General features: G+C 40.6%; 1 protein-coding gene across 1 annotated transcript in view; it reads left to right on the top strand.

Moving 5' to 3' along the window:
• The window catches only part of ERBB3 (erb-b2 receptor tyrosine kinase 3), an 87,642-nt gene that overhangs the window by 46,026 nt on the left and 27,117 nt on the right, over positions 1–14,499 (top strand). Inside the window, exons 3-4 of the mRNA XM_073552188.1 lie at positions 535–721; positions 1,935–2,060. Coding sequence (XP_073408289.1) covers positions 535–721; positions 1,935–2,060 — 313 coding nt within the window. The remainder of the gene's footprint in view (positions 1–534; positions 722–1,934; positions 2,061–14,499) is intronic.

Genomic DNA, 14,499 nt, shown 5'->3' with positions numbered 1-14,499 from the left:
AGTACAATAGCACCTGTAGCCATGCGTCTGTTCTCTGAGGACAAACCATATATATATATAGAGAGAGAGAGAGAGAGAGACAGGAGACAACATTGGATGTATGAACTTCATGGTCAAAAACAATACCTGCAATCTTTAATTATTTGACCTGGCTGCCTTTTTCTACTGGGCAGCCAGACACAATGCTGAATATATATATATATTTAAATTGCAATTTTTTTTTATAACTTTTTATAAACGTAAAAAGGGCACTATCATGGGGACTGTGTGTTGTCCTACTGAAGAATTATTTTTGGTTCAAGGATAAACAGTTTTTTTTTTTTGTTTTTTTTTAATCTGTAGGAAAAACATTTTAAAATTAACCTTAAAATACAAATTAATAATATTACCTGTCAATGCCTGGCAATACTGCTGATTTTGAGGCCATGGTTGTTTTCATGGACATAATATCTGCATTGTAGTCAATGAATTAGTTGTGATAAATTTAGATGTGATTTTTTGGATGTAAGGCGCATTTCTCTTCTTTACTTTCAGTCCATACGTGAAGTGACTGGATACGTGCTGATCGCCTTGAATATTTTTACCTATTTGCCATTGGACAACCTGCGGGTCATTCGAGGACAGAGTCTGTATGAAGACAAGTATTCACTTTACATGATACTTAATAATCAGGTTAATGGCACCCGTGGTATCCAGAAGCTAAGCTTCCACCATCTGACAGGTAAGTCTCTAGTTAGAGGATGAGGACCCATGCATAGCAGATAAATGGTAATGGACACAAAAGCTGACAGTCTTGTGGAGAGTTACGTCTTCCAACACTGATGGATAGATCACTGCGTATACGAGCAACGAAAACCAAACAAACTAAAAAATACGTGAAAAACATAAACCTGAGGTGAGAAGTAATGCTGGCATCATATTGGCTTCCACGTACACGATTAGAGACAGGACTGCTATTTTCAGAGAAAATCTCCCTGGGACGTGTCTGGTACATCTGTTTGGTCCTTTACATTAGCATTGGGATGACTGTAAGACCACAAAGTTATAATTTAGGCTATATCTATAGTGTGTAAATGAGGCGTTTAATTGGCCAACCATAGAAGAAATGATACAGGGACCTTTAGACTTTTCTCATGCATTCAGCGTCCTTTAAAGAGTAAAAAAAACTCCCCAACCTCTGCAGTACAATAAGGTTCTTCTGATCCACATGTAAAGCTACAATTGGATTTAGCCTTCCCTCGTTAGACTGTAGTTGCATTGAGAACCTCTCCAGGCATCTATCACTCTCTGTCAATTAGAGCTTGGGAGAATTAAAAGAATTAATTTAACTATTGTGATTTTCAGTGGTCGGGGGAAGAACAAAAAAAGACAATTGTTCTAAAAATATTCTGCGTTCCCAGAGCAGCCGCTGATTGAGGGGACAAGCTGACTTGCCGAGTGGGGAGAAACTCCTACAATAAACTCTGTGGCAATCAAGCCCTCCAGCTTCCATGTGGCCAGTCCTATTAGTCAGACTGGCTGTACACCCCCTATTGTTGACCCCTCTACTTGCTCCTTACGGATTCCCGCTTGAGAAACTCCCTTCTGGACTTTCGACTTTTGTTTTCGTATTCATTGCTTTACTACTAGTGGAGCTGTGCCAACACTATTGTGTTTTTGGCTCTATCGGACAAACAGATAAAATAAGAGCACGTCTCTATCTTTGGATAAGCGCACTGGTTATACTGGTTTGAAACTTTAGCAAACAAAACCTGTTCACAAAAGAGCATACATTTTTTTTCCCATACGAACAGAACAAATTAAAATGTCAACACTTCTATGTACAGGTTAGTGGATACAGACTATCCTAATATACACCTGTTTGCAGCACTCTCCCAATATGGCGCCACTCACATTAGATTAACGTCGCTATTCCCTATTGTGCCCGTTTTCAGAGATTCTAGCGGGAGGCGTTCATATAACCAAGAATGAGCAGCTGTGTTACACTGACACCATCGACTGGAAAGACATCATACGGGATCCAAAGGCTCAAGTTGAAATTAGCGACAATGCTGCAAACTGTAAGTTCGGCTCGGCTGGATGATTCGCGACTTATATTTGACATGTAGATGGATTTATAGAATTCACTGGCTTTACTTTGCATTTATCTTTTTTTTTTAATTTTTGCCTCTAAGCTTTATTATTTCCTATAATAAATAATTCAAAGAAAAACAGTGAACGCACCCTTATCTACAATACCTAAATCAGGACCATAATATATATGTGAAATGATTAATTTATTAATATTATCTATGTATGAAAAATAAATATATTGCATTGGACTTAAATGGGTCTATATGTCGAACATTTAAAATATATACAATGGATCTGCCATAAATGTCTAATAGATGCAGATGTCACCTTTTCAGAACTCTTATAGCATGGAGAGAGCTACCTCAGGGTGAAACCGGGCTCCTTTACTAAAGGGAATCTGTCACCGGGGTTTTGCTACCTCATCTGACAGCAGCATTATATAGGGACAGAGACCAGCTTACTGGATGCAACAGTTGTAATAAAATCACTGTTTTCTCTTCTGCAGATGTAGTAGGGCTCTGAATGCTGAGCACTGTATAACCCCACTCACACTATTGATGAACAGTTCTGTGTACACGGTATATTGACAAAAATCTGCCAATCAGTGGCGGGGGTGGGGTCACACAGAGCAGGAGGACTAGATGGCACGAGACACCTGGTCATATAGTGATAATCTCCTGCTGATAAAACACTGATTTTATTGAAACAACAGCACGCAGCCTAGCGACACGTTGCTGGAATCAGAGTCTCAGCCCCTACATCATTGTTCCCTCAGATTACTTAGCAAATACCTGCTGACAGATTCCCTTTAAAATAGTTGCTGTACCCAGGTGGGACCTGCATCTATTAGAGATATAGCGATCCTGTAGATATGGCATAGAAGTCTGAGATGAGACTTTATCAGAATATGATGGAATAGTACTGTTATACAAAAGAGATCAGTGGGTATCTGTTTTATAGTCCTGAAAAGGGTTCAAAGAAGTCAAAACACAAATGTAGATCGTTAAGGCCCGGTCTCACATAGCAAGATCGTTGGCGAGATCACTGAAATGTCACAGATTTTGTGACGCAACAGCAACCTCGCCAGCGATCTCACTATGTGTGACGCATAGCGGCGACCGGCCCCCCCCCCGCTGGATATCGCTGATCGTGCTCGAATGTCCTAGACCATTTTTTGATCGCTGGTGTCCCGCTGTCCGGCATGCATCGCTGTTTGACGCCGACGAGCGATCTTGTTGGTGACGCAGAACTCAGGGTCACAGGTGAGTCGTCAGAATAGCTGCTGTGTGACAAGATCCCAACGACTGCCGAGGTCGTTGTACGGATCGCTGGATCGTTGCTGCGTCGTTGAGTAGATCTGCCTGTTTCACAGCTTACTAGCGACCATGTAGCGACGCACCAGCGATCCTTACAGGTCGTATTGTTGTCGGGATCGCTGAAGCGTCGCTATGTGTAACGGGACCCTTAGCAAACCAGGCACCTCCAGAATCTGAAAATGTGGTATAGATTTTTAAATACATTGCTGGAAATAAGACGACACTTCTTTAAAAATAAAACAAAATCGAAATATTTCATTAAATTAAAATATATTGAAATTTACCAAAATAGAATTTCAAAAATAAAGTAGACATTTAGGATACATCCATTCATGCATTCATTACGTGGAAATGAGTCCGACAAGGTTTATTGTTGCCAGCAAGATTTCTCTGGAAAACAGGCATCATAGAGGGCAGTGCATTGGGGCGAGTACATTTATTACAGCCGTTGGTATATACTGGTAACAGTACAGACCTGGAGTTTATACACAACACCGAGCCGGTTACTATGTATCCCTGAAGTGTCTGCGGCCAGTACGCTTCAGAACTTGGCAGTTTCTCTTGGACCAAGTCCAGATGTCTTATCAATAAGATTATAACTGGCTGGGGAAAGATTTCAATAGCGAAACGTGCAAATCTTCATATGCAGGGCTAGGTGTTAAGGGAAATAACCTCCGCCCTATGTTACTGATTCATACAAAAGGTGTATTTGGTTTCCATGTCAGGAACCTGGGCAAATGTATGAAACTCTATGCTCACTCCTATCTACACACCTCTGTTTGCTTTCTTTATAACAGGCCTCAACTTTGGCGCTGCATTGTGCAAATGACAAACAAATCACTGAAATCATATTTCACTAATTAATTTTCCACAATCAAAACACCTGTTTGCCCAGATCATTCGCAGGAACAGTATGCATTAGCCTATAGGTACTAATGGCATGGTGACTGCAAATTGTTAAACACTAGTAACTAAGTAGTAGTAAACTTGATTTCAATAATTATTTTTAAAAACACAAACGTTGAAACCATCGCTGTCCCTTGTGCTTTTCGGTATAAGGGCTCATACTCATTTGCAAGAAGAACCGACGAGTGCAATCTGATAAAAAATCGGATTGCACTCTGACTAATGTTGTTCTGTGATTCTCTGCTTATCTGCAATTTTTTTTCTCAGCTCAGATCGGACTGAGAAAAAAATCACAGCATGCTGCGATTGTCCTCGTATATCAGACAAGACTCGCAATTGTAAGTCAACGAGTACAAGAAAAACAAAACACACTGCATACGGACCATGCATGTGCCATCCGATTTTTACTCACCCATCTCCTTTAAAATCTGACATTTCATCTGCCATATACAGTAAAATCACAGCGTGAACTGACAGAATACAATAGATAGAACAGATATATATATACAGCTCTGGCAAAAATTAAGAGACCTCTTCACAGTTTTTTAAAAATCAGCTTCTCTGCATGTCTGACAGCCATTCCATTCCAGTGTCAGTTGAATTCCAACCAGAGCACACCTCATTCTACTTAATGTGCTTCTGATTAGGTGATCACCTGAACCAAAGTAGAAAAAAACCCTGCTGTGATGTTCACAATCCTTTTGCAATAGGACAAGCTGGATGGCAAAACAAGTGCCAGTAATATCCCAAAAGTAATAGGAATGAAAAAATAACTTTTAACCATGCCAAAGGAGTTCAAAAGAAAAGTCTTGACTGAGGAAAAGAAGGGCTCAATTCTGGCTTTACTAGCAGAGAGATACAGTAAGCATCATGTTGCCTCCATCCATAAAATTTCTAAGATGGCAGTCTATTACAACAAGATCAAGCAGCAGACATTAGGGATAACAAAGCTACAGACCTGCATAGGTCGATAACGACTCTCTATTGACTGGGATTACCATCTTCTTATTTGATTGCCACTCCGCAACCACAGGATGACATCAAGTGACCTACAAAAGGAATGGCAAATGGCAGCTGGGGTGAAGTTCATGGCAAGAACAGTTCGTAACAGGCTTCTAGAGGCAGGGCTCAAGTCATGTAAAGCTAGAAAAAAGCCTTTCATCAATGAGAAGCAAAGGAGAGCCAGGCTGAAGTTTGCCTAAGACCATAAGGATTGGACCATAGAGGACTGGAGTAAGGTAATCTTCTCTGATGAGTCTAATTTTCAGCTATGCCCAATGCTTGGTCGTCTTGCCACCGTGTTTTGCACCCACTGTGAAATTTGGTGTAGGATCGGTGATGATCTGGAGATGGTTCAGCAAGGCTGGAATTGGGCTTTGCAAAGGACGTATGAATCAAGCCACATACAAGGTTATCTTGGAAAAACAGTTGATTCCTTTTGCTCAAGCAATGTTCCCCAACTCTGAGGACTGTTTTTTCCAGCAGGACAATGTGCCATGCCACACAGCTAGGTCAATCAATGTGTGAATGAAGGACCACCACATCAATTCCTTTTCATGGACAGCCCAATCTCCAGACCTGAAACCCATTGGAAACCTCTGGAATGTAAATAAGAAGATGGATAGTCACAAGCCATCAAACAAAGAAGAACTGCTTAAATTTGTGTACCAGGAGTGGCATAAGGTCACCCAAAAGCAGTGTTAAAGACTGCAGGAAAGCATGCCAAGACGCATGAAAGCTGCTATAAAAAATCATGGTTATTCCACAAAATATTGATTTCTGAACTCTTCCTGAGGTAAAACATTAGAATTGTTCTAAATGATTATGATCTTGTTTTCTTAGCATTATTTGAGGTCTGCAGGCACTGCATTTTTTTGTTATTTTGACCATTTCTCATTTTCTGAAAATAAATGCAAAATTTATTGCTTGCAAATTCGAAGACGTTGTCATAGAATCATACAATCATAGAATCGTAGAGTTGGAAGGGACCTCCTGGGCCATCTGGTCCAACCCCCTGCTCAAAGCAGGATTCGCTAAATCATCCCAGTCAGATGTCTGTCCAGCCTCTGTTTGAAGACTTCCATTGAAGGAGAACTCACCACTTCTCGTGGCAGCCTGTTCCACTCATTGATCACTCTAACTGTCAAAAAGTTTTTTCTAATATCTAATCTGTGTCTCCTCCCATTCAGTTTCATCCCATTGCTTCTAGTCTTTCCTTGTGAAAATGAGAATAAAGTTGATCCTTCTACAATGTGACAGCCCTTTAGATATTTGTAGACAGCTATTAAGTCTCCTCTCAGTCTTCTCTTTTGCAAACTAAACATTCCCAAATCCTGCAACCTTTCCTCATAAGACAGGGTTTGCAGACCGGTCACCATTCTGGTCGCTCTTTTCTGAACTTGCTCCAGTTTGTTGATGTCTTTTTTAAAATGTGGTGCCCAAAACTGGACACAATATTCCAGATGAGGTCTGACCAAAGAGGAGTAGAGGGAAATAATGACTTCACGTGATCTAGACTGTATGCTTCTGTTAATACATCCTAGAATTGCATTTGCCTTTTTTGCTGCTGCATCACACTGTTGACTCGTATTCAGTCTGTGATCTATTAGTATACCCAAGTCTTTTTCACATGTGCTGTCACTTAGCCCTATTCCTCCCATTCTATATATGCTTTTTCCATTTTTATTGCCCAGATGTAGTACTTTGCATTTCTCCCTGTTAAAAACCATTCTGTTAGTTGCTGCCCACTTCTCCAGTTTATTTAAATCTTTTTGAATCCTCTCTCTCTCTTCTCTAGTATTAGCTATCCCTCCTAGCTTTGTGTCATCAGCAAATTTAATCAGTTTACCCTCAATTCCTTCATCTAAATCGTTGATAAAGATGTTGAACAATACAGGGCCCAGGACAGAGCCCTGTGGTACCCCACTTGAGACATTCTTCCAACTGGATGTGCAGCCATTTACGACCACTCTTTGGGTCCGATCACTAAGCCAGTTATGAATCCACCTAACAGTTGCCTTGTCCATTCCATACTTAATCATTTTTTCAATAAGGATTGTATGAGAGACTTTGTCAAATGCTTTGCTGAAGTCAAGATATACTATATCTACAGCATTTCCTTGATCTACCCAATCAGTGATACCGTCATAGAAGGAAATTAAGTTAGTCTGACATGACTTATTAGTTACAAACCCATGCTGACTCTGTTTAATCACTTCATTCTATCCAGGTATTGACATACATGTTGTTTAATAATTTGTTCAAAGATCTTTCCTGGTATAGAAGTCAGACTCACCGGCCTATAGTTACCTGGGTCCACCTTCTTCCCCTTTTTGAAGATAGGAACAACATTTGCTCTTCTCCAGTCTTCTGGCACTTCTCCTGTTCTCCAAGAATTTTCAAAGATTATAGAGAGGGGTTCAAAAATTTCTTCTGCTATCTCCTTCAGTACTCTGGGGTGTAATTCATCTGGACCTGGAGACTTGAATTCATTTAGGCTAGCTAAGTGTTTCCTCACTATCTTTCTGTTTATAGATATCCTGGATTCTTCTATTCCCTTAATAGGACAGTGAATAACAGTTGATGTTACATTTCCTTTCTGAGAGAAAACAGATGCAAAATAGGAATTTAAAAGTTCAGCCTTCTCAACATCCTGTCTTACCATTTCATCATTTTCATCCTGTAAAAATCCTATAGCATCTTTGACTTTTCTTTTACTTTTGACATATCCCCAAAATCCTTTATTATTGCTTTTGACATCTCTTGCAAGCCTCAATTCATTTTCAGCTTTAGCTAATCTGATTTGTGCCCTGCAGGTTCTGCAGACAGCATTATATTCTTCTTTAGATATGCCTCCCTCTTTCCATTTTATAAACATTTTTTTCTTCCTTTTTAGCATGTGCTTAAGTTCTGTGTTCATCCATCCTGGTTTCCTTAACTGCTTCCTATTCTTCCCTCTTTTCGGAATTGTTAACAACTGTGCTTTGAGAATTTCATTTTTCAAGATTTCCCATCCTTCCTGGACATTTTTGTCTTTAAGGATATCCAGCCATTGGATCCCTCCAATTCTCTTTCTGAATCCCTTAAAATCTGCCTTTCAGAAATCTAACCTTGATGTCTGAGTCTTCACAGGTCTTCCGCCTCTAGTTATCCAAAATTCTAAAATAGCATGGTCGCTACCTCCTAGGGTCCCAGCCACTTTTACCTCCTCAACCATTTCCTCCCTGTTTATAAGGATTAGATCCAAGGTAGCAGTTCCCCTTGTTTTCTCCCTTACCTTTTGGAAGATAAAGTTGTCAGCAAGAGAGGATAAGAATTTCCTTGACCTGTTAGTTTTGCCTGAGAGAGATTCCCAACAAATGTCTGGATAGTTGAAATCTCCCATGACAACTATGTCATATTTTTTGGAGAACTTGGCCATTTGATGCATAAAGAGTTCATCCATAGCTTCAGCTTGCACAGGCGGCCTGTAGTAAATGCCTACAATGGTGTCCTTTCCATTGTTCTGTTCTTGTATTCTTACCCAAACAGTTTCCACAGAACTCCCAGTCTCTGAAGCTTCAATCTCTGTGCAGATATACGCGTTTCTAACATACAATGCGACACCCCCTCCTCATTTATCAAGTCTGTTTCTTGCAAATAAGTTGTATCCTTCTAGTCTTGTATTCCAATCATGTGTATTGTCCCACCAAGTTTCAGTGATTCCAATGACATCATATTTCTTTTCCTGTGTTAGTAGTTCCAATTCTCCTTGTTTGTTGCCCATGCTTTGTGCATTAGTATAGAAACATTTTAGTTTGTGATTGGTTTCTCTTTCTCCAATATTTTTATTAATTAGATTATTTCGTCTTTGTTCTTCCTTTCCACTTCTAATAGCAGAGTTCTCAATAGCATTTGTCAGGTGTATGGCTTTTTCTGGTCTTTTGCTTCCCTTCCCATGATGTTCTAGTTTAAAGCTCTCCTTACAAGTGTAGCAAGGCGACTTCCAAATACATGCTTACCAGTCTTCTTAAGGTGCACCCCATCTCTAGCAAGTAGTCCATCGTATAAGTAGTTCACTCCGTGATCCAGAAATCCAAATCGTTGCTGACGGCACCATCGACGTAGCCAGTTGTTCACCTGCAGAATCTTATTCCACCTCCTTGTTCCATGTCCATCCACTGGGAGGATGGAAGAGAAGACCACCTGCGCTCCCAGTTCTTTCACTTTCTTGCCTAAGTCTTCAAAGTCTCTGCAGATGGTTTCCAGGTCGTTTCTTGCAGTGTCATTTGACCCCACATGTAGTAGCAGGAATGGGTAGTCATCTGTAGGTCTGAAGAGTCCTGATATCCTGTCAGACACATCTTTAATTTTTGCACCTGGAAGACAACACATTTCTCTTGAAGTTATATCCGGTCTGCAGATAGCGGCCTCAGTTCCTCTCAACAGGGAATCCCCCATGACCACCACTCTCCGTTTCTTCTTCACAACATTTTTCTTTCTCCATCCAGGAGGACTCTGAAGGCGTACAAGGTTGCTGTTTGTTGGCAAAGTCTTATCCTGATGTATTTCTTCATCGTTTTCCTGCGTGAGAGCCTGGTACTGATTCCTGAGCAGTATGGGTGCTGACTGCCTCCTGATCCTCCTGCTTCTCTGGGTCACATGTCTCCATTCCTCTGTTTCTTCAGGTGCACTTCGAATTTCTTCTCTTTCTGTAACATGAAGAGATAATTCTGCTCTGTCCAAGAACTCTTCACCTTCCTTAATGATCTTCAACGTAGCTAACCTCTCTTCGAGATTTTGCAACTTTTCCTCCAACAGGGACACAAGCTTGCATTTGTGGCATGTGAAGTTTGGCTTTTCCACTGGTAAGTCTGTGAACATGTAGCAAGAAATGCAGCTCACCAAATGGCTCCTGGCCTCTTCCATCTTGAGATTTCTTAAAAACGATGAAAGATGAGCCCCGGCGCGCGGTTTTTCCGATTTCCTCTTTTCAGCTGCAACGGCCAAAACCCAGTGATCGTTGAGCTCGCGGAGACTCTTCACTTATCCCAGAAGGCACTGGGAATATGCAAATGATCTCCTCAAGACTCTTCCCCTGGTTTTCCGATTTCCTCTTTTCAGCTGCAACGGCCAAAACCCAGTGATCGTTGAGCTCGCAGAGACTCTTCACTTATCCCAGAAGGCACTGGGAATATGCAAATGATCTCCTCAAGACTCTTCCCCTGGTTTGCTGTTTGTCAGTCGTTTATAGAATAAAAGAGCAATCTACATTTTACTCAAAAATATACCTATAAAGAGAAAAATCAGAAAAACTGAAAATTTTGCAGTGGTCTCTTAATTTTTGACAGAGCTGTGTATATATATATACAAACACACAAACAAATTCAATACAAATACACAAACACACATAGAGTAGATAGATATAAAGATGTCGGTGACATATATAATTGGTACAGTGCTTGGGTGGCTTACTAAACATGTATTTAGTCAAACACTAAATAAATATCTGAAAAACATGGTGTGGGATCCCCCTAAAATGTATTAATCAGCAGAGGGAAAGCGGATAGCTGGGGGCTGCTGTTTATAGCATGGAAAGGGGGTAATACCCATGGAGCTTCCCTGGGATGCTACTAATATCAGCTCACAGCTGTATACTTATCCTTTACTGATTATTAAAATGACGTAGGATCTTTGGGCTGATATTTATAGCCTAGGAAAGGGCCATGGATATTGGCCTCCTCCCAGACTAAAAATATCAGCTCTGCTGCTCCAGAAAAGGAGCATCCATAAGGTGTGCCAATTCTGGCACTTAGCCTCACCCTTCCCACTTGCCCTGGTGCGTTGGCAAGTCCGACATATCAGGAAAAACATCAGACCAATTTTTTTTAATGGTGATGGGTATGAACCTTTATTAATATTAGAGCATATGAACAATCCATGTAGGCATAACAACAAGAAATGTAAATTACCACCTAAAAGCTTCATCTAAGTGCCAAGAAATGGTGCTGCTTCTTGACTTGAGAAACCAGCATTTTCTCTTTAAGTGATATCACTGAATATAGTGGCTTACATGTGCCAATCATTACAGGGGTTGTCGGGACCTTGTGCCAGAAACTTGTATACTTGCGGTCACATGACTTCCACCCTCAGCATCTGATTCTTTTTTCCTACAGGACATAAGCCACTGTTAGACGTGTCTGTCATTAGTCTACCCCAATCTTTCCATTTAGTAGAGCATTCATGTGTATGGAGGTGGCGAGGGTTGTTGGTCAAAAGAGCAGTTGATTTACCTTGGAGTTGAGCCCAAAAATTAACACAACCCTGGTTCAGCAGTCACGTTGGTAGTCTGTGGCTGCCGGACCAGAGCCCAGTGAACTTCCTCTAAGATGCCATCATTCCTGACACCTCTTCTGACTAGTATACCCGGTGTGCTGTGGCCATTATGCTGCACCAAGCCTGATCAGTAAAGGCACTGGGGATTCCAGTAGGTAGGAGGAGATTCACTGGGCATATATTGGTGGGCCTTGAGTTCATCAACACTTGGGCAGGGGATTAGGGAGGTCAGATCTTATTGCTGGAGGTACTGTCTCTGCAACTGAGAATTTCCCGGCAGTAAGATATGTAATGCACAGTGGCAGGGTCCTCCATTGCATCTGTTTTGCCTTTGCTTGGTCATGAAAAAGAAGTCTTCTCTATAACTTCTTATGACCTAATGATCAAATGTGAGTAGGATTGAAGAAAATGAGAGATAAGAAATATTTAACTGACTTACTCATATTTAGATCCCATTGTTTTCACACTTATTTTCAGTAAAGTTCTTTTATGCTATGTTGACCTATTCATTAAAGAGGACCTATCACCAGGAAAAAGTGACGCATTTTGGCTCTTATTTTAGTCCCACTACTCCCTTTTTCATTTAGTGATAATTTTTATGATCTTTATAAGGGGACATTGCTCACAGATTTCTTTGGTAAAGACCATAAAAATGACTACTAAATAGAAAGGGCCCATATTACTAGACCTGTATGGCGGATTTAAAAGAAACAAAAACGTACTCCGATGAAAAGCAGGTATAAAATAAGAGTAAACACTGGCCACTATCACCTGGTGACAGATCCTATATATCAAAAACATAGGCAAAGGTGCTCATTATCACAGTATGAGCATACAAAGAATACCATTACTTCAAAACACGAACCTCATCCACAATGACCTGGAGCATTGGATTACCCTAAGTATATAGGAAATTGGAAAGTGACTGACACTAGGCCATGTACAGAGACCATGTACAATGGCTGGTGTCAGCACTGTAACCATTGTCACAGCCTAACATTGTCATTTACGACTTCCTAAAGATATTACAGTGAATTTGTCCTGTAATAGCCTGCAAACTAGTTAGCTAATCATTGTCAGAAACATAAGCCTTAAGGCTCCCATACAGGTTATCGTGACATCAGCCGAGCTTGCCAATATCGGCAGGTATGGCTGGCACACTGATGCGTATGACGGCCTCCTGACTCTAAGGATACGGAATGTCCGATATCTAATTGTAAAGAGTTAATTGGAGTAAATAGTACATGAGGCTGCATGGTTCCTAGACATGACCCCTCTAAGAAGTCCATGTGCCATAATAAGGCATATGGACTGGAGTTGTATTTATCAGACAAGCACTTTAACAGGTGACATGTCCAATATGAAAGTCATAACAGTAAGGGCTCAATTAGATGAGTATTTTTCACGTACAAGTTCTTCTTTTATATTTTTATATAAAAAACCTATGGGGCTGCTCACATGTCCAATTTTTTTTGCTGACTGAGTGGTCCATGCAAAATTGTGGAGATAAGTCTGATATTGATCTGAATGTTGGATCGTACCCAGCAATGTAAGGTAAGTCTATGGGTCAGGAAAAAAATCGGACAGCGCTTAGACCATGCTGTCCGTTTATCCTGGACTGCTAGATTGGAGAAAGCGGAGAATGTTTTTTTTTATCTTATATCAGAAAATCTGATAAAACTCAGATAAATCAAACTCTGATACAACTTGGATGACATTCTGATGAATCTCGGTGCACATTCCGTGATGAAACTAGGATAGTTTTTCTTGTATATTAAAAAAAAACAAAGGTCTGAATGAGCCCTAACTGCGGGGATACAGAAAAGCTATCCTTGTATTACAATTTTTAAAAACGGGCTTTTAAAATGTGTTAAAATAATAATCAAATAAGCTTTGCTTACCTATTGAGATCCTTAAAACTCCGGTGGTCCCTTCTATTCCTGTAGTTATGACGTCCCATCCATCATTCACTTGACCACTGCAGTCAATCACTGAGGAGTCTGTTGGCATGCATATAAACATTACTGCTGAGGCCAGTGATTGGCTGCAGTGGTCATGTGAACAAGGAAGGTGACATCAAAGCTGCAGGACTGGCATGGACCAACGTGGTAATGGCACCCTTTTTTTAGGGTGTTTGAATAGGTAAATAATTCTTATTAACGTATATGATCAACAGATTTCATCTTTAACCCTCCCGGACAACTCCTTTAACCTTTGTACGCCTTCTGCCGTTATATTGTGAAGACCGTAGCATTTGTCTTAGAGTTTATCAGTGACTATTTTTCCTGGAATGCTTCGAATGGTTTCTCAATCTTAAGTGTTTGCAGTGGCTTAGTACATTGTTATGAGTGCTGGAGCCTACATAAGTATTTCTTCTACACTCTCTGCAGCATATTCTGTAGTTACCCCTGTGCCATCACTTATTGCTTATTGTTGTGTGGTATCTTTATTTTTGTCGGTGCTCATGATAAGATGTCACTGTCCATTTACGCACATTATGTGTAGCTCGGCATATATGTCTGCGGTGACAGTCACAAATGTGTTTTAGGTGCCATATAGTTCAGCTCTACAAACCCATTTAACAAATATTAGCTCATGCCATGTGGGTGCCAAGATAAACCCTCCTTTGGCAAAACTTCTGCCATCCTTATCCTGTTTCTTGAGGCCAGTTGTATTTCTGCTTTAATACAAACACTTTACGAGACGCACAAGAGACTTCTTTTTATTATTATTAAAACATAGTAATAAACCCTAAAAAAAAGTGTCACTGACACCAGCTGGTTAGCGAGGCGCTCTGTGTGGTGTGCAGACTGTGTAGTTTAGGGACAGGGTAAGGAACAGTTGGCCCTGTCCATTACTCCAGGCCAGGAGATCTATCAGATGTTCCAGG

This window comes from Dendrobates tinctorius, unplaced genomic scaffold (assembly GCF_039654945.1).
Source record: "Dendrobates tinctorius isolate UK_male_01 unplaced genomic scaffold, ASM3965494v1 ptg000187l, whole genome shotgun sequence".
Classification (NCBI taxonomy): Eukaryota; Metazoa; Chordata; class Amphibia; order Anura; family Dendrobatidae; genus Dendrobates; species Dendrobates tinctorius.
The sequence above is the reverse complement of the archived record's forward strand: the minus strand, read 5'-3'. Positions and strand labels throughout refer to the sequence as shown.